Genomic DNA, 21,230 nt, shown 5'->3' on the forward strand with positions numbered 1-21,230 from the left:
TTGGGTTTGACATTTAAAATTACTGTAACAAATTTCATCATTTTTTTTAAGTTAATAAAAAGTATAATTTTTTTCAGTGTAAGTTACTGGTGCACTTTTTTTTTTTTTTTTTGTATTTCAAAAATGAAATGCCGTTTATTTACCAAAATTGTTTCTAGACTTTAAGTTATAAAGATATTATTTTTCTTATATTATTCTTTTTTTTTTTATTTAATTGATTTAATTGATTTTGTTCGTATCTTTATGGTCTGTGGTCCAGTCTCAGTATCTGCTTATGTGGATTTTTGCTGAGTTCATACTTCTGTAAAACAAAGTGTCTTATGTAGCCTATAAGATCTTTAGTAGAATTTATAATTCATCATTCAAATTGTTGTACTGCAAAGGTGTAGCTACCCTGAGCTTAAAAAATATGTAAATAACAGTTTTATAAAGATATACATATTAAAGAAACAATGTTAAATGTTCCAACAGTTTAATTTAAAATTTTCATTTTCTTCATGATTAATCAGCTCTTGTAATCTCTTATTAAAATCCATGTGTTTGTCTGATAGTTCTCTGTCCAGAAGGTGGCGCTAAATGATCATCAGATTGTCTAATCACAATCAAGTTAAGAGAAATGCTTCTGTTTATGTGTGCATAACAGTCATAGTGTCGTCAGTTAGTTATTCATATGATAAACAAATGAATAAACCTGAATTCTAACTACAGTTATTAAATCAATGATTAAACTTACAGTACAAACAAGACTGCATTGTTTCAGACTCATTATTTCAATAGGTAAACACTCAACCTACTTCTATGAAAATTTCGGGTAAAAAACATGTCGAACCTTTACAGTAAACAAACGGCATCTAGAGGAACCGGTTTATTACTTTTACATTCACATTCCACAAACCAGTTCTCATGAAAATAGGCTTCCACCGCCCTCCTGTTATGCTTTTATGAACTTTTCTGATTTCATAAACTGAGATCAACACTAAAAGGCTGTCGCAGATATCATGAAATACCTGAGAATATTTACCCTGAGTTTATCTGTGATTGTGAATGTTCTAGACACTTCAAGACGTTCTTCTCATCTGTGTTGCAGTATTTTTGTGTCTTATAAAGTAGTTTGTCTCCTCTCTGATAGTCAAGAGACAAAAGCTAGTCATACACAGAAAATTCCAGTTATAGTCAGTGTTTGTTATCGCTAATCGATTTCCACACCCTTTAAGCCTTTCTTACAGAGCAATTTACAGTAAATTATATAGTGAGATTTATTTATTTTTATTCTGAGAATAGACCAACAGTGTATACAGTGCCACATTTCAATAAAAAGAAAAGAGAATACAAAAAAATTGTAAAAAGAGATGCACTATCAACAAAAGTCTAAAATCTAAAATGAATGTAAATAGGAAAATTGTGTAACACTCATCACTTCAGTTTTTAAGCGCATCTCAATAAAGACGTCACATTTGTTTTCATATGATTGACTGTTTAGTGCTTTTACACATTCATGTTTTACAGCATGTTTTTCTCAATGTAACATTTGCTAAATTTGTAGTTAAGTAGTATATTTACATTATATACTGTATATAGTGATTTTCACAAGTTTCATCAAACTTCTCCACTTATAGCCATTTTACCAAGATTATAATGGAGGTAGAAGCGTTGTCAATGGTGTCTTTGTTGTTAAATCTGACACAGACACAGTTCAGACTCAAAAACCTTAAATCCAGCATAGAGTGGTTCAGTGAATGTGGTGTTGTATGTGTATATGTGTGTGAGTGTGTGTGTGTCAGAGACACTGTAGAAGGACAGAGTGCCGGCCGACACGTCCAGATACACTCCTACTCTTTTAGATTGTGGTACATGGGTTGGTATGTTATTGCTCACATTTTTGTGCCAGACAGTGAATCCTTTACTATTGCAGAAAAGGCACCAGGATTTGTCATTGTATCCAAACTTACAGATAGTCCCTCCAATCCTGCTGATTCCTTTATAGGCCACTGCTATACGAGCCCAGGAACCCCGTTCATCGTCCCCAAGGCCCCATTCAACCTCCCAGTAACAGCGTCCAGTCAGACTCTCTCGACACAGAACCTGAGGAATATCAGCAAATCTCTCTGGATGATCAGGATATGGCTGATGCTCTTCCACATATGTGATCTTTCTGTTCTCTTCAGACAGGATGAGTTCAGTGTTTGCTGTGTTTGGATCCAGTGTGAGATCACAGGCATCTGAACACAAGATGACAGATATTAAAAACAGTTTGTTAATCACATTTGTTTCATGTGCGAGAGTGTGTCAGAGGAAGAACCTACATTTGCGTAGTCCTGGTTTGATACAGAAAGCCCCTTCGTGATCCAAACTAAAACACAAACATATAGACAAAACGAACCATTAGTACATTGAACACTCAAATTTGTGTATAGCGCTTTTCCTATCATTCTAAAGAAGCTTCACATGTGTGTATCAATGTCTTAGTAAGAACCGATCACTGATCGTCAATCACAGAAAGCAGTATCTGCCGATACCAGTATATTTTGTTGCACAACAGCACACGCACAGCACAAGCGCATCTTTACACATCGTCAGGATGACCGACCGGTTTATGAGAACAGCAAATTGAGAGATCAGCGATCAAATCATTAGAAGTGATTATCGGATGATAGCGATCGGTAGCCGATCAAACATTGCAAACATTAAGGTTTATTAAGGTTTATTTCCATGGTGACGTGTATCAAGCTTGTCAGTCATGTGACACAATGCAGCCAAAATATAACTTATGTATCGGTTTTGTTTTCCATTTTTTTAATATCTGAAATATCTGATATTCTGATTCTTAAATGCATGTAAGTGAATTTATGTTGTCGTTCAAACACCTAATGATCATGTTAGTTGATCTATAATGCTTGACGGGCGCTACCATGTTACTTTGCACTGCAATGCTGAGAATCGGGTTGCATGAAAGCCCTTAAGTTAAGAAAACTATAGTTATAAGGTTAAGGCCGGTGACACACTGGATGCGTGGCGTAAGCGTCTCAGCTGCGTGGCGTTTCGGTTTTTATTTCGGCTCCCATGTTAACAGATTAGAGCTTGCACACTACCTGCGTGACACGCACGTCTCAGGCGCGGCTTGAGCCGCGCGGAAAACGCGTGCATGCTAGAAATAGAACCGACGCCTATTTTTCACGCGACACGCAAGCGTCTTGGAAGCGTTTCCAAGTAAAATTGAATAGGAAAAGATGTTTATATGACATTTTTGACACGAATACATATTAATAAATGCCATTTTGATGTTTGAAAGTGTTTAGGGTTTGACAAATGCAAATCCAAATGCAATTTAAAAAAAATATTATTGATATTCAAATACTGCACCTGTCAATACAGAAAGAAATATTCTATAGCCTATATTGCCGTCAACACTGCCGAGGTTGTCTTTGCTGCTATATATTTATGTTTAACATGAAGTATAGGCCTTCCACAAACTTTCTCCCCATATGTCAAATATATCACCAATGAGGCTTATCATATGTCACCTAGCAGCAGCAGCGCAGCGTCAGACACGCTTCTGGTGTGCAAAGACATGGAAAACGCCACGCAGCTGACACGCAACAGAAACGCCACGCTCACGCCACGCAGCCAGTGTGTCACCGGCCTTAGGGTACTCTTAGTGAAACATGGGTTGCAAGAAAAAAACTTAGAGGTCCACTTAAGGAACCTTAACCCTTGTGTTATGTTGCGGGTCAATTTGACCCGTTTAGATTTTCTAGTTGTTGGAAATACTGGTTAACCTATGTTTTTTTCTTGATATTTTGTGACTTTTTCTCATTTATCATCATGAACATGCATGCAAAGTTTCAACATGCTGGTGTTTTTTGACATATACAAACAAAATTACTGTTCCTTTCGTGATGTTCGCGGGTCAATTTGACCCGCATATTTGAACGCTCTAAGGCAACTGTACGGACCCAAAATAATAATATTTCTTGCTTATATTTTGTTATTTTATTTTTTTACTACCTTATGAAGCTAAAAAATTAGGTTTTCCACACGTATTTCAATACAGAAAAATATTTTGTCAGCCACAGATGGTAAAAATTACCTATCATTTATTTTTTCAAGCTACCTAAAATAATATTAAACCTTTTTTTTTTCTTGATATTTTGTGACTTTTTCTCATTTATCATCATGAACATGCATGCAAAGTTTCAACATACTGGTGGTTTTTTTTGACAAATACAAACAAAATTACTATTACGTTTGTGATGTCCATCATAGGCAGCTATTCAAAAGCAACTGTACAGACACAAAATAAAAACATTTATTTTATGTATGTCAGGGCATCAACTCCAGTTCTAAAGTGTAAGTGTATCTAAAAGTGCTCTAACCCAAACCAAACACACTTGAAAAAGCTAAATCATGGTGTTCAGAATTAATTGCAAATTATAAATGAAAATTTTTGACAGACACAGATAGTAATAAGCTCTCATTTATATATTCAAGATATCTGAAATATATTGAGACTTCGACATAGACAGCAGGAAAAATTAGCTCAGATTAATTGATTAATTGTTCAGTTATGATGTTCTAAGCAAAAAAAAAAAAAAAAAAAAAAGTAAAAAAAAATATTATGCAAATATATATAAATATAACGTATATTCAAATTTTAAATAGTTTTAAAAAATGGTTAAAAAACATTTTCATTAAATCATATCTTCAGATATATATTTTTGGGAATATTTGACAAATGCTGATATTAAAAGTTTACAGTTTGAACCTGAATCTTTGTTGTTTTTCATAGTGTGATTTTTGAGGAATTGTATTGAATCCAATGCGGGTCAATTTGACCCGGACCATAAGGGGAGTGCACAGAATTCCAACATAACACGAGGGTTAAGCCTGTCATGAAGTGTTTTTCCTTAATTGAGTTCCCTTAAGTTCTGTTATGCGTTGCAACAAAGTTAATTTAGCCCTAAAAAATTAAGGGATCAAAATAAGTTAAGTCATCTGCTGAACTCAAATGTGATGGATGATTTCCTGTTAATTGAGGAGGAGGAAGTGCTAATGTGAATTTTTAGTGATCAAAATAAGCCTGCTGAAAATATGATATGAAACAGGGTGTATTGTCAAAAATAAAATTGAATAAATTTTTTTTTTTTTTTATCACAGAGGATTATTTATTTCATGCCAGGCTTTAGTCTTGTGTGCAAAAGTGACTGATTATAGCGTCAGGTTTGGGTGTTCCGTTATGTTCTGTTTATTGTGGGAGATTTCGTAAATATAGCAACCGCTTCTCCATTGCAGTGTTTTGCCAGAAACTAGCTCAAAATGCTTATTTTAAACACTTAGGTAAGGGTGATGCTTAAGACGTTTGTTGCAACGGTCTTAAAGAATTCCCTTGCCTCAGGGATTTTTCCCCCTCAGTGATACCCTTACTTAAGAGGTTTCTTGCAACTGGGCTCAGAGCTGTTGGGTTTACAAAACTTAAATGCATCCACTTCTCACAAAATACATGAAATTAAGTGGCTGGTGAACTTGGTCTATCTTGATGTGAATAAAATCATGTTTGAAAATTATTATTATTGCTGCTTCCACAGACATCAGTATGTTTTATAAATTTGAAACACTAAACAGTTGTGATACATAAGGGCATCCATTCTTTCCTTTTGCATCCATTCTAGCTCAGCGCCAGCCAAAGCAAGAAAGCAGATTTGAATTTAGCATTTGATCACATGATGTACTTGAAAGTTCTAGTCACATCGGTGTGATTGTACACGTCAAAGGGATAATTGTCCTTAACATACTTGAGTATCTGCAGTGAGCAGCTGATATCCATCAGTTTTTCAGATAGCAGCTTGACTCCTGAATCTCCTGGGTGATTGTAGCTCAGATCCAGCTCTCTCAGGTGTGAGGGGTTTGAACTCAGAGCTGAAGACACATAACCACAGCCTTCCTCTGTCACCATACAGCCAGACAACCTACAAAGAGAGAGGATCTAAAATCTATTCTTGTTTTTTGGTCATTTTTGGTCCTTGACAGCAACTTGGTCATTGTGCAAATTCTCTCCTTTTGTGTTGCACAGAAGAAAGTAAATCTCATATGCTTGAAACAACATGAGGATGATTAAATTACACAATTTTCATGTTTAAGGAAAATCAATGCTTTAATGTTATAGTAACATGTAAATGCAACCAGTGTAACTGATGTATTTCTCATATTTTTCTCATATTTGTTTTAATGTGGAAAACAGAAAATGTGATCCGATTTAATGAATATCTCATGAGTAATTCCACTGGACTATACCTGGTGTCTCTCATTTCTCTCTTTAAATCATCACTCACCTTTTCTTTACTACTTCTCCCTTTTATCATTTACAGTGGGAATGTTTGTAACTAAGAGAAACACAGTGGACCAGATACCTTGTTTTGTTTTTTTATCTGTCAAAATGATGGAAACTTTTGGAATGTTTTTATAATTCAGCAAATGGCAGAATTTTCACACATACTTGAACATTAAATGAATCAATGTTAGAACACTGTTAGCTCTAAAGTGACTTTTTCATATTAGTAAGGGAGACAGTGGCACATTTGTTTTCCAATCAATGGTAGATCTAAATCGATATGGTTGTGTTTACCTGTGGCCTCATGCCTGCGGCCAAATCAATCAGAGATTACACATGGCTAAGTATTATCACTACACACTAGGGCTGCACGATTTGGGGAAAATGTCATTTTGCGATTATTGAGGTCAATATTGCGATTGCAATAGCGATATAATAAACAAATGGTTTCATGAGTCAACTTGCTTGGTTCTCAAGGAAAATGCACACACAGATTATTGAAAATGCTGAAATGTGTATTTCTCGACTCAAACTAGCAACAACAACTAAATGATTGATAACACCTATAATGATCAATAAGCCATTGATGACTGGATAAAAATGACCCCCCCCCCCCACCCCCACACACACACACACACACACACACACACACACCACCACCACCACACACAGAGTTGTAAACATTGATTATAGCCATTCAACATTACATTGATTCCGTCATTACAATTGAAAGCTATCATTTTTTAGAACATTTATTAGGCTTAAAAAAAATATAACAACTTTTAATTTAAGTGAACTTCAAATAATCCTCAAATAAACCCATAAAAAATAAACCGTCACATATCATATTTACCTGTGCCCTTCCTGTCTAACAGGTAGGACATATACAGAAATTGAATAAAGTTATCAAACAGTCTGCGCTGCATTAAATATAAATTATATATAGACTAATCCTTATTAAATTTAAAAAAGTTCTGTCTTGCCTTTTTAAAACTTAATTTTTTCCTCTCGCGATAAGTAAAATCATTCCAAAAATGGCAACGGACGTTGGTAGGTTTATGTACTATATCCCAGCCACTGCACTGGCCATTATTATTAATCGAAGGAGATGAATGTGTGTTTTCCAAGCATTAATGGTAAGGAACGACCCTTATTTTACTTGAGAGCGGTGCATATGAGGTGTTTCGGAGTGTTTCTCCCTCATATCTGCTTTGAGGTCTTGATTGTGGCATTTATTTGAGGTTTAGAATCCATTATTCCTGCAATTCTTTTGTCTTATATGAATTTAATAAAGAGCTCTGTCTCATATTCTGTCCAAACATACCGCGTCATCTATGTCAGGTGACCTGTAAATGCGCAAAAACTGTTTCCATTGCAGTTTTGCTAAATATTTCTTTTTCGAATTGCCTGAAAAACCACCTCATGCGAGCGTAACATTTTTTGGCGAAAAATGGGAGTTTTTGGGAAATTGACGTGTTCCCATTGGGCGTATTTTTAATTCGCAATTTCAATTTGCGCAATTTGAAGGGTAATGGAAATGCGGCTAGAGACACGGATCTCACACGCGCCTCATTCTCTCACGAGTCACAACTCTTTACGTTCATCATAAGACTGCTCTTATGTTATGAAGATACTCGACAAAAAGACATTGGCATAATTGTGTGTGTTATTGTTCGTTCAAGCGCGAAAGAGAACTGTATTCTGTCGAGTCTTTCTGTGTGTCACAGTCATGATATTAACAGGCAGCGCGCTCTTGTTTGTCTTGTCGCGCATGAATGGTTTAAAAGCATTTGCACGAATAAGAGCGGGATCATGTAACACTAGCCAAAGGATGACAAAAATTAACAGATGCTGCGTTAATTACGTTAACATTCCTAATTTGCTTATTTAAAGTCCAACTGAAATCAAAATTGACCCCATTTACTTTGTTAGCGCATATTACTAGTCTTGTGGTGAACAATTAATCCGTGCAAGTTAATACACAGAAAAAAATTGTTTGCCGTGGTAATCTTTAATCAAAATCTGAAAAGTTACTTCCGGTCTGGAATGGCGTTCCTTCTCTGATGATGTAGGTTTGACGGCTTGGGTTGGGAAACGCTTAACCACTCCCCTTAAACCGTTAGTCTGCTATGAGCAGAGATGGAGAGGAGGAGCGCTAGAGTAAAACCCTGCCCTCTGTTCAATATTCCGTTTCACTGGGAAATACGTCACAACACTGGAGAAAAGTCGTTTGCAACTTCCGGTTCACGCGGACTTAAAAAAAAAATTAAAAAAATCTAATATAATAGGCTTGACATCACGATTGCGATTGCAATATGATTAATTGTGCAGCACTACTACACACCTGAGTATCTCCAGCTGACAGTGTGGGCTCTTCAATCCATCAGAGAGCAGCTTCACTCCTGAATCATGCAGGTCATTGTTACTCAGATCCAGCTCTCTCAGGACGGAGTTTGAGGATTTTAAAGCTGATGACACAATTTCACAGCACTGAGCAGTGAGGTTACAGCCGGCAAAACTAAAAGAGAGTAAAACAATTTTACTGTGAGTGCAAAATCTGTAATAGTGAAAATACACATCATTCAAGTAATGTAAAAAGATATTAAATTCATAATGTAAAAAAGTCATAAGTTAATAAGTACAAATAACTCACAGGGCTTTTCTGCAGTTGATCACAGCTGGTATTAGCCTTCTTCTACCCTCATCTGATGTGTTGTATTTCTTGAGGTTCAGCTTATCCAGCACCTCCTCTGACATCTGAAGCATGTAGGCGATTGTTGAGCAGTGAGCAGGAGAGAGTTTATTCTCTGAGTGTTTGTCTGATTTCACAAACTCCTGAATCTTTCTGGACAGAGTCTGATCTTTGACTTCCAGCAGACAGAGAAACAGATTGATGGATCTTTCAGTGGAGAGTCCATGTCCATCTTTGATCTTCTCTTTAATGTACTGTGTGGTTCTCCTGATGCTCTCTGAGCTGTTCTCTGTGTGTGTCAGTAGATCCTGTAAGAGTCTCTGATTGGACTCCAGTGAGACGCCCAACAGGAACCGCAGGAACAGATCCAGATGCCCATTCTCACTCTCAAGAGCTTTATCTACTGCTCCTCTAAGCAAATTATGCATTGAATCAAAAACCTTAAGGGTCTCCACGGTGCTTCCTAAATAGCAGTAAAACACATGGAAAGCAGCTAGAAACTCCTGAATGCTCAGGTGAATGAAGCTGTAGACTTTCCTCTGATGAATCACAGATTCCTCCTTAAAGATCTCAGTGCAAATCCCAGAATACACTGAGGCGTCAGTGACATCTATGCCGCTCTCAATTAGGTCCTCCTCATAGAACATCACATTGCCCTTCATCAGCTGTTTGAAAGCCACTTCAGCAAGTTTCACAATCACTTCTCTGTTGGACTGCAGGAGTTTCTCTGGATCTCTCTCTTCATACTTCTGATTCCTCATGTTGATCTGAATCAGCAGGAAGTGGATGTACATTTCAGTCAGAGTTTGAGGGATTTCTGCACTCAGATCTTCTTCCAGGAGCTTCTGAAGCACAGTGGATGAGATCCAGCAGAAGACGGGTATGTGGCACATGATGTTGAGGCTTCTAGCTCTTCTGATGTGTGAGATGATTCTGCTGGCTTGATGCTCGTCACTGATTCTCTTCCTGAAATATTCCTCCTTCTGAGGCTCATTGAATCCCTGAATTTCTGTCAGACGGTTGATGTGTTTGGAGGGGATCTGTTTGGCTGCTGATGGTCTGGAGGTGATCCAGATGAGAGCCGAGGGAAGAAGCTCTCCTTTAATGAGGTTTGACATCAACACACCCACTGATGAAGTCTTAGTCACTTCAGAAACGTTCTGAGTGTCTGAAAACAACAGTGTGATTCTGCTTTCATCCAGACCATCCAAGATCAACACAACTTTACACTCGTTATAAATCTTTGAGTCCAGATCTTGAAGTTCAGGATGAAAGTCCAGCAGAAGTTTGTGAAGACTGTACTGATGATCTCGGATCAAGTTCAGCTCTTGAAATGGAAGCACAAACATGAAATCTACATCCTGATTGGCTTTTCCCTCGGCCCAGTCCAGAATGAACTTCTGCACAGAGACGGTTTTCCCGATTCCAGCGATGCCTTTAGTAAGAACAGTCTTGATTTGGTCTTTCTCCTCGCGTCCTGGTTCAGGCAAGGCTTTAAAGATGTCATTGCAGTCGATTGTAGTGTCTTTTGAGTGTTGTGTTCTGGCTGTTTTCTCCATTTGTAAAACCTCATGTTCTTCATTCACTCCTTCTCTCTCTCCCTCTATGATGTAGAGCTGTGTGTAGATCCTGTTCAGGAGGGTTTCATTCTCTTGGAGTTTGTTTCCCTCAAATAATCTCTCATACTTGTTTTTCATGCTGGTTTTGAGCAGGTCTTTGACTCTCTGTAGTTTATCACTCACTGGTTTCTGTAAGTTTGCAGTCTCCCCCAGCAGGGCTGCTTCTGCATTCTGCTGCCTAGGTTCAGAAGTCACTGCTCCATTACTCAATTCAGGGGGTTGAGTAATGGATCTCTCACTCTTCATAGACACACAGCTGGGTTCTGGAGATGCTCCTCTTTGACTCCTCCTGGTTATAATCAGCGTATACAGAAAATCTAAATCACACTATTTCTTTTGTCTTGGTTTCTGGTTAAGTTATTTAAAGTCAGTTGCTTGTATCAAGTGACTCACCTTAAGTCAGAGGTCACTGGTCCATCACTGACTTCCGGGGGCTGAGTTATAGATTGGTTACTCTTCATAGAAACACAGCTGGGTTCTGGAGATGCTCCTCTTAGACTCCTCCTGGTTATAATCAGCGTATACAGAAAAGCAAAATCACACTATTTCTTTTGTCTTGGTTTCTGGTTAAGTTATTTAAAGTCAGTTGCTTGTATCAAGTGACTCACCTTAAGTCAGAGGTCACTGGTCCATCACTGACTTCAGGGGGCTGAGTAATAGATTGGTTACTCTTCATAGACACACAGCTGGACTCTACAGATTCTGTTCCCTGTGTTCTCTTCTCCTCTCTTTCCTTATGGAGACTCATTTTGCGGCAGTACTGCTTGTCTTGTCCTCCATTAAAGCTAGTTAAATTACTCCTGCAAACACATTTATGACCTAACATCACTCAGTGACAGTTACATTTTGTTTTGATGGTTTTAGTGTTGTTTTTGGCAGCCTGTTTTAATTTTAGTTTTAGTCTAGTCTTTGTGTCAAGCTGTCATTTTAGTTTTTATTAGTTTTAGTCACGTTCATACTCTTTTTAGTCTAGTCAACTTTCAGTCGACTAAAAGTTTGACTATTTTCGTCTAGTTTTAGCTGACAAAAACTGATGACATTTTAGTCTAGTTTTAGACAATGAAAATCTTTTTAGTAATGCAATTGTATATAACCCAGTCAGTATAGTATAAGTACCTAGTAGTATAGACGAAACCAACATTTTATTTTAGCTAAACCCATTTAAAACAAGGTTATCTTATTTTATTACATGGCTTGGTTGAATTCTAATGTAGAATGTGGTGTGTTATTTCTTGATAACAGACCGCTGCGAAGAATAACACACCGTTGCCATGAAAAACAGAGCGTTGCTATGGACGCAGGATTCTAACCGTAGAGACGGAACGGACTATTTCCCTTTAGCGTAAGCAATACAATAGTTTTTAAATCAATAAACTCCTTTTTAAATCAATATTTTGTGTCAAATTATTGATTTATTTGGTGGGTAGCCATGTAATAAGCGGGATAATGTAGAGCGAGGCGGTTGTTATAGCGAATACAACCCCTTCAGGCTGATTCAAGCTCCACCTCGCGTCAGGGTCCTGATCAGCCTGTCGGGGTTGTATTCGCTATAACAATCGCCTCACTCTACATTATCCCTTACATATTATTTTTAGCTTATAGACTCAAGAATACATTCATTCTAGACACGGAAGACGCTCTGATTTGAATTTACAACATATTTATTTTACCAACCAAACATGTTAGAAGTAGACACACATAAATTTATCGGTCCCTTACTCGGTGTCACGACTGTTTCACGCCCGTTTTACACATACTCCGTTTGCAGTGCGTATGCAGTTGGTATTTTTTTCTGCACCCATGTTAACAGGTTAGAGCTTTCTCACTGCACACGGATGTGGTCCGGCAATGCGTTCCAGGAGCGGTGCGTATACAGCAGTGCAGAGATCGTTTCCGCACTGAGTCTATTTTTGCTGTGCTGCATGCGCTGAATTAAAGTGACAGCGCATGGTTCGTGGTCAAAATAAACACAGATTGACATGAAAATATAATAATCTCACCATAAATGCATATAATTAAATAAAATGTAGTAATCTTTGGGCTTGAGGAAGTGACGTCGCCTGCGTCTGCGCAGTGCGACCTGATGCAGCCCCTGAAGTGAGACACAGGAAACAGAAATACTGCAAAATAATAATAATAACGCGACTAAACGAGACAAAATAATGTTATAACATTTTGTCTCGTCTCGTTTTGGTCAACGAAAATGAAGAGAAGTTTTAGCATAGTTTTTATTTTGTAAACCACATTTAGTCTTGTTTTTATTTGACAACAATATTGCATTATACATTTAATTTAAAAGTAACGTTACACCTACATGATAGTAGAATAAGTTGACATGTACACATTCAAGCCTTAGTGCTCAATTATGATTTATTTCTCAGATCAGTTTTTTTTTATTTTTTTTATGATGTGTAGAAATAAAACCAATTACTTGTAACAATCCGTGAAAAAAAAGAGTCAAATGGTGATTTCAGATAAGACATAAATACAGGATGAATCTCATCATCTGAACATTTATGGAATCTTCTGGCATAATCACACACATAACAACGTGAACTTCACTATCTATACAAACAAAAGTACGTCAAGAGCATAGTAACTAGTCATAGGCTATATGGTTATGAAGGTAAGTTATGGAGTCACTAATTCATGCATTCATTGTTATCATTTGCAACTGTTTTAAGAAGTGTATATCATTTTGATCTGTTCTGAATGTCTGTGTGAAAGGATTGTTCTATCCTCCTCCACCTGAATGAAGCTAACGTTCAAGATGGGTCCTTTCTTTCTTTCTTTCTTTCTTTCTTTCTTTCTCTCTTTCTTTCTTTCTTTCTTTCTTTCTTAATGGTGCAATTGCAGGGCTTGTTTGGAATTATGAAAGGTGTCTCAAAATAAAGTGGGAGTGGCTTGCGAGACTAATGATAATGATACTAACATTTACAAATAGTGTGGAAAACATTTTTGTTCATTTGTGTTCCTTGGAAAATAGCATTTGACGAATCTGTTGCCACATATAAGCCAGGTAAAAAATGTTGCGTGCACGTGCATGTCCTCAGTTTATAAACCCTTTATTGTGGGATTTTTCCTCTCTTTTAGACGGCATATATCCAGCTTTATTTTTCACTGCGTCATAACAACAACAACAACGTCCTTCGCGTTTGCCAAGACAGGGTCATTCTAAAAACACTCTCAAAAACAACTGCAAAACCATAAATAACAATAACCAAGAATTTATAATCTAAACAACACATTTCTAGCTGTTGTATATAAATGTACTTACGAGGAAGAACTCTCCCGCTGTTACAGCCTACTTCCTTGTCAAACTACCTGTGTGCGTTGCTTGCTTTCGTTTGACCTGTTCTTCCGGTTTCACCTGCTTTAGTCAGAAACAAGGCTTTAGGACTCACACAAACATGTCAGAAACACTTTTATTTCCTACACACACACTCACGAACACACACATTCACTCACAGTCTCACACACACACACTCTCTCTCTCTCTCTCTCTCTCTCTCTCTCTCTCTCTCTCTCTCTCTCTCTCTCTCTCTCTCTCTCTCTCTCTCTCTCTCTCTCTCTCTCTCTCTCTCTCTCTCTCTCTCACACACACACACAAACACACTCTCGCACTCACAAACATTGAGTTTAATGTTTGTAAAATAAAGCATTATTCTACAAACTATTCAGTATGAATTGATTTAATAAATTACCTTCCATTTACAGAAGTAGGATTATGTGTGCTTCGCTTGTTTTGTTTTAATGTCATCAGAACCGTAATATATGAATGAATATTGAGAATATGACTAGAGATAAACATCCCTAAAATCACCAAACCACTAATATTGTAACTGTTAGTTATCCTTTGATTTATTAGAATGAGAGAAATCAAAATGTAAGAATAAATGTACAGCTTTTATCACACATCTCTTATATGTTTATTTGACGTACACGAGAATGACTATGACTGAGTATTGTGTTCATTCATTGATGTCATGTTTAGTGTGAACATCTCCCTCTAGTGTCGCACGTCATCATCACATTCTCAGGTGAGTTGCTGCTGATTCTACTGTACATGAACATATTTCTCACATTCAGTGAAGCGTGAAGTAACTGAACACGCACTAAAAACGAAAACTCAATTTAACGAGATGGTCCTCACTGCAGAACACAAGATCCAGGGCGCGAGGTTTGATCCAGATCCAACTCCTCCCAATTTAATTACTTTGCTTCACCAGATGAACCAACATATATGTGAAGTTGCAGCCCACAATTTTAAGAGTAAGTTGCAACATATAAGTGTGTTGTGTGCATAATGTAGTGCAGTGCAGTGTGAAAGGATGAGAGTGATTTATCATTTAATTCTATGCAGGGACGTGCACAGACATTTTGAGGGGCAGGGGTTCAAGTGAAATAAAGGGCACTTCTCATAATTACGTTTTTTTTTTTTTTTTTTTTTTAACAAAAAAGTATATATATTAATGCAACTCTGACTTCCTTTTTTAAAAATTAATTTAAAAAGTTAATTAATTTTATCTTCCTCAAACTCACGCAATTGTTTCATTTTCAAAAGATGTCTACAAAATAATCAGTTCACACAGAAACCATGGTCTCCTTAGTATTCACTAGGTTTATAGAGCAGCAAAGGAAACCATTCCACAATGTGCATGTTTTGAAAACATTTTCTATGCTACTAGTTTCAAATATATATTTATTAATTGTTTAAATACTTTTTGTTTCACAAGCAAAATAACTTTTTAGCTTCACACAACCAAGCATCAGAATACTGAATTGCCTTAATGTTTTAATCAAATACATTAATATTATTATTGCTATGCATGTACACACAGACACATACACAATAACTGATGGTGACTGACATGGACTTAGTTTCACATTTGAGGAGCAGGGAGGACTATCATCAAATAAAACCTTCAAAATCCACATTTAGATGGAGTTTGTTTTAAACCTACTACACTCTTAAAAATATTCTGTGGCTTAGTAAATATTACAGAAATATTTAACTTTATTAACTTAATAAAATCTCTGAAAATCTTACTTGATTGTTTGAATTAAACTTACCAAAATAATTGAGTAAAAATTAAATAAAAGCCAATGTCATGTATGTATTTGTGGTTGTATGGAATACTATTTTATAAAGGTTTAGAGGAAATAAAAAAGTTAAATATTGTTATTTTTAATGTTTAATGTTAACTTATTTCTACTCAGTTTTATTTATTAATGTACCAGATGAAGTTACTCAGATTTACTACATTTTTTATAGTGTATCCTCCATCTGTTTGCATCTGTAGATTTCTTCTAAATTCACCAATTTAGATTTCTAAATTTCAGGGGGAAAGACTCTTGATGTAAGTCTGGGGACTGGGGACGTTCTGTATGCAAATTAGGCATCAACTAGTTAAAATGCGCACATTTGCATCTAATTGACAGGGCAATGCAGGTAAATAGGATAAACAAAATAACTAAAGCATATCACCTGGTGGTGATATATGCTTATTTTATTACTAACTTATTTTATTACTTGGTTGAATTCCAATGTAGAATGCGGTGTGTTATTTCTTGATAACTGACGAGACCGCTGTGCGGAGTATAACAGACCGTTGGCATGAAAAACAGAGCGTTGCTATGGACTCTAACCGTAGAGACGGAGCGTACTATTTTCTTTAGCGGAAGCAATACAATCGGGTTTTAATCGGGAGAGAGAGAGAGAGGGAGCGCTTCAGAACTCCTGCCCTGATATTTAGATATACTATTCTTCAACAAATATATTTGTTTGACAGGGAAGCTGTGCGCAAAAAGGAATATATATTATTTAAAAAAAAAAAAAAAAAAAAAAAACACCCCAGAAAAAAGGGCACTTTCTCTCCAGGAATAAAAAGGGCAGGTGCTCAAGCCCCTTTTGATGTCTATGTGTGCACGTGCCTGATTCTATGTGAAAATCCAATTTTGAATGTCCTGTGGCTGAGTTCACTGGATACACATCCATCCATTTTGAATGTGCATGAATCAAGACAAAGAACATTTTCCCATGAATGGTCCTGCATAATCAACATGCAATCTTTGCCATGGTTTGCAATGGATGCAATGGGGCTGCAGCCGGAACATTCCTATGTTCTTGGCACATACAACAGGTTTTAACCAACCTTTCAACATACTGATCTAACTTGGGCCACCACACATAACTTCGGCCAAAGCTTTCCGATCTATCGACAATGGGAATGATTACTCGGGCCCCCAGAGCAAACAACCATCCTTTACACTTAATTAATCTTTTCTTGATATGAATGGGTCAAACGCTGCTGCAATTAATTCATGCAGGGATCCTCATTTCTCTCACCCTGGATAAAACCGGATTTTTTTGTGTCCACCCTCTCACCTGTTCTGCTGTAATCAAGGTTGTGTCTGCATTCTCCAGCATTAGGACTCCTAGCATTCCTCCTGTTCAGCATCAGATTCTGTTGACAATGGTAAACGACTCAGAGCATCTGCATTTCCATGATCCTTGCCAGGCTTGTAGATGATGTTGTATTTATATGCTCTTAGTGACACAGCCCATTGCGGGATCCTAGGAAAAGACATTTTGGAGAACTGATTTTAACTCGATTTTAACAAGGGTTTATGGTCTGTAACTATGGTAAACTTCCAACCATACAAATAATTATGAAACCGTTGTAAGCCAAACATTGCGGCCAACCCTTCCTAGTCCAACTGCGAATAATTCAGCTTGATTTAATGTCTGTGATATAAATCCAATGGGTCTTTCACAACCGTCAGACATCTTATGCGTAACAACTGCACCTAGGCCATAAGGACAAGCATCACATGAAAAATACCTTGCAGTACATCTTTGCTTTTATTGCACAAGGAACTGGTCTGGCTTTGAAAAATCTGGGGACTGCCTCCTTGTCCATATAAACATAGTTCGAATTACCCCCAAAGGGACAGAAATATCAGTTTTGGTGGGGTCAGATAATTTTTCTGATATTGTGAAAAAATATAATTACAGTTATAATACAAGTCAACTCCTATTTTCACTGTAGGAACATTTTAATGTAAAGCGATTTCAGACACCCCTATTGTGGACCGTACCATTTTTAACCACCGTGGCTAGAAGCAACGGAGATAGAGAACAACTTCAACACTGGAGGGAGGGACCCTGAAAAAACTTATTGCAAGTAACACGTACTTGGCCACCTCTGCTGAATGTGAGAGAGGATTCTCGGCAGTAAATGATACAGATAGAAAAATGCGCAACAAGCTCCGTGCAAAGAGTCTGTCTTCTCTGCTTTTTGTGGACCTTAATGGCCCCCCTTTGGAGATCTTTAACCCTGCTCCATATGTGATGTCCTGGGTAAAGGCAGGGCATCGCCTTTCTAAATCATGGGTGCCAGGGAGGAAGGTAAAAGAGGCAAAACCCCGACCTCTGTGGTCAGTATTTTAAAACAAGCCTGCTTTGCTGCATATAGTACAACAGTGTTTGTTGGAATACATAGCCGTTTACTATTTCATTTTTCAGTGCACTTCAAGCATAATACATATACAATACAATATACACCTTTTACACATACTCATACATAACATACTTATGTCAGATTTGGACAGGTCTAGAAATATAGTGCTATATAATGTAAATACAATGTCTGGAAGTAGTGTATCTGTGTTTGTGCATGTGTGTATATGTGACTCATTTGTAGGATACTGTAGTGTTGATGATACCCAGCTTGTTCTGACATTAACAGGTTATCGGATTCTTGCATGTTATCGCTATGTAGTTCTTCTGTGGTAGTATGGTTTTTCATAGTATGCTCCTTAATCACAATAAAGATTGCTCAGGTTTCACATATCTCCAAGTAATTGTGTTGATTTGACACTGACTACCATAGACCATAAAGGAAAATTGGTTTCTGTTTATACAGTATATGAGAGGGTTGGGTCTTACCTCCAGGTCTTATGAAATCTAAAAATAAACCAAATCAATATTTCATGAAATAGGCAATAGGCTTCTTGCAAATGTATTACTTTTACTAGTAATTAGAATGGTATTTCAGTGCACTTAACTTCTAACTTTTGGAATAACAATGAGATATTCTGTAGCCTACTGATTATCAGTTTGTCACATGTTTAGACCTTGTATGTGTGTTGCACAACACATGTTGCACTTGGCGATCACGGTGGGGATTGATATGGTAGTGGACCATGATGGTCATAGAAGAAGTGAAGGAGCAGTACCCCCCAATTATGGTGGGGTAATTCACACTCTGCATATAAATCTTTGCTGGTGGACCTTTCAATTCTCCCAATTCCTCTTTAAACACTTCTACATGTTGGCTAAGAACTTCGAGCAAGGTTGAATTTCCCACTCCTTGAATCTTATGTCTGGCCTTCCATTTCACGCCCAATTCCTTAATCCACCCTCTGCCCAATAAATTGGGTCCTTTTCCGGGTAATACTACTACTACTGGTAACTCCTTCACTGTTCCTGTGTGTCTGACTTCCATCTGAGCAGAACCTAACACTGTTAAAGCTTGGCCAGTATAGGTTTTTAACTTCAAAGGACAGGTATTTAATTCTGGAATTTTATGGTTTCCCCATTATTTGGAAAACATTTACCCATTCATTAGTCACACCACAGCCTGTATCCACTTCAAGAGATACGTTTGACTCATTAACAGCCAATGTGATAGTCAGTGGAGCCACCTTTGGAATCTCTCGGTTTCTTTCAAACTGTGAACTGTAAAAATACCCTCTTCATCAGATGCTCACATTATACGATCTCTGTCCTCCTCTGGCCACAACTCTCTTGCGTCTTTCTCTCCTTTGAAAGTTTGTTTCTCTGATGGAACTTTTTGATCTGCATACTTTAATCATGTGTCCTTGTTTCCCACATTTGTGACATTTCTCAGAAGCAAATCTGCACTCATAGGCCAAATGTTGCAAACTTCCCCATCTGCAACCTGCTTTTTTATGCACTCTCATTGAAATGGATATTTTTGAGCGTTGAGTCCTTCACATCCTTATTGGCCGTTTCAAATGCTTTCAATTGCTTTAAATGCCTTTTCGAATGTTAAATCTGCTTCTGCCAACAGTCTACATTAAATACGGTCATCATTTATGCCACATTCCAGTCTATCCCGAAGCATCTCTGTCAATTTTCCTCAATAATTACAATCATGAGCCAATTTCCTCAAATACTACCACATACTCAAGTACAGTTTCCACCTGATTCTCATGAATTGAAATTAAACTTCTGTTCAATTTCACTGGGTTTTGGGTTGAAATGCTCTTTTAGCAATTCCATTAATGTCTTTGTTCCTGGTTTAACTGGGTTCAATAGATTTCGACTGAATGTTTGACTTCCTACAGTGCTCAACAATATAGCTTTTTGCTTGTCTGCTTCTGTAATATAATTTGCCTTGAAGAAATGTTGCAAAATTTAACAATATTCTTCCCAAGAATGAGATTGACTATCAAATGGTGTGACGGTTCCTACCATGTTGCCCATCTTCTTTTCCAAAGTTCCAACTTGTACGGATTCAGCTTCCTCACCTTTCAGAAACTTCATTCCTCTTCAAAAACGTCTTTTGCTTGCTTTCATCCTCTTCAGCAAAATGTAATAACTTAAGAGAGACAGATCTGTTCAAAAAGGTTCATTTTACTCAGGTGATTCAGCAGCAAACAAGACACTTGATAACATCACAGGTGGATTACATATGCACACACAACAGGTTCTTCTTTGCTACTTTTTAAGCCAAGTCGAATGGCATTAGATTGCCCCCTACAGGTCGATATACTAAAGCTCACTCTACAACACCCTCTAATGTTGGTGTGTTATTCTGTAAGAGATTCGTCAGTGTGCTTACGATCTGCTCCCAATGTGCTTTCCCTAATGTTTCACGTTCAAAGTTTCCCTACTGTATTTAGTGTATGTTTTACATTGTGGTATAAAAAATCTATTTCATTGTGCTGGTAGAGATGCTGCTATACTTAAGTTACATTCAGTTTTATAATAATATGCATAATCAGTGGTGTAAAAACCTACACATATTTTCTACTTCAAATAGAAAGAGAACTTGATTTAATATTACTCAACTAAAGGAGAAGTACCTACTTATTAATCTACTGATGTATTTGAAGTCAAAGTGCATGTGGACTACTGAGAGGGGTAAAGGATCAGCCAATCAAAGAATACACTTATTTTTATTAAATATGTATTCTTACATGTAACAAGGAACTACAGGCTTTTCAGGGAAGTTGAAACATAAGATTTTTTGTTTGTTTGTTGTTAGAATGTTTTGGAGTAAAAGCAAACGTTTCTCCAAATTAAAATATTCTAATAATAAAATACTTGGTTACTGCCCACCACTGTACGTCATTATAGGAGCACATTCAAATAATGTACAAACTACAGTGTTTGTAACTAACAGCGACAGCTGTGCAATATTTCACACAGTATAGATTCATAAAGATATCTCGTTGTTTATAAACATTGATATGAATATTAGACAGCTTTTATTTCACTGTTTCTGTTCTGCGTAATTTAAGCCGTTTAAAGAAAGTTTACCATGCTCTCCTGTCTTGCTCA

The 21,230-nt window shown here is 37.1% G+C and overlaps 1 protein-coding gene across 3 annotated transcripts; it reads right to left on the bottom strand.

Annotated features, from left to right (window-relative positions):
* Positions 1 to 458: 458 nt before the first annotated feature.
* On the bottom strand, positions 459 to 20,368 carry LOC307154452 (NLR family CARD domain-containing protein 3-like; the record flags this gene model as incomplete). Of its 3 annotated transcripts, XM_079864403.1 has the most annotated exons (10): positions 20,195 to 20,368; positions 17,025 to 17,213; positions 13,914 to 14,009; positions 11,245 to 11,436; positions 11,030 to 11,140; positions 8,979 to 10,925; positions 8,670 to 8,843; positions 5,790 to 5,963; positions 2,304 to 2,350; positions 459 to 2,219 (listed from the first exon to the last, which is right to left on the bottom strand). In XM_079864403.1, exons 4-10 carry the CDS (start codon positions 11,382 to 11,384, stop codon positions 1,672 to 1,674), a joined length of 3,141 nt encoding a protein of 1,046 aa, XP_079720529.1. In that variant the 5' UTR covers positions 11,385 to 11,436; positions 13,914 to 14,009; positions 17,025 to 17,213; positions 20,195 to 20,368. The 3 variants fall into 3 exon arrangements, with proteins under 3 accessions (XP_079720529.1, XP_079720528.1, XP_079720530.1); XM_079864402.1 differs by lacking the exons at positions 13,914 to 14,009; positions 17,025 to 17,213; positions 20,195 to 20,368 and having other exon boundaries at positions 11,245 to 11,593; XM_079864404.1 differs by lacking the exons at positions 459 to 2,219; positions 2,304 to 2,350; positions 5,790 to 5,963; ... (2 more) ...; positions 17,025 to 17,213; positions 20,195 to 20,368 and having other exon boundaries at positions 8,975 to 10,925; positions 11,245 to 11,593.
* Between the last annotated feature and the right edge of the window lie 862 nt (positions 20,369 to 21,230).

This window comes from Squalius cephalus (genome assembly GCF_949319135.1).
Source record: "Squalius cephalus genome assembly, chromosome: 2".
In the NCBI taxonomy this organism is placed as follows: domain Eukaryota; kingdom Metazoa; phylum Chordata; class Actinopteri; order Cypriniformes; family Leuciscidae; genus Squalius; species Squalius cephalus.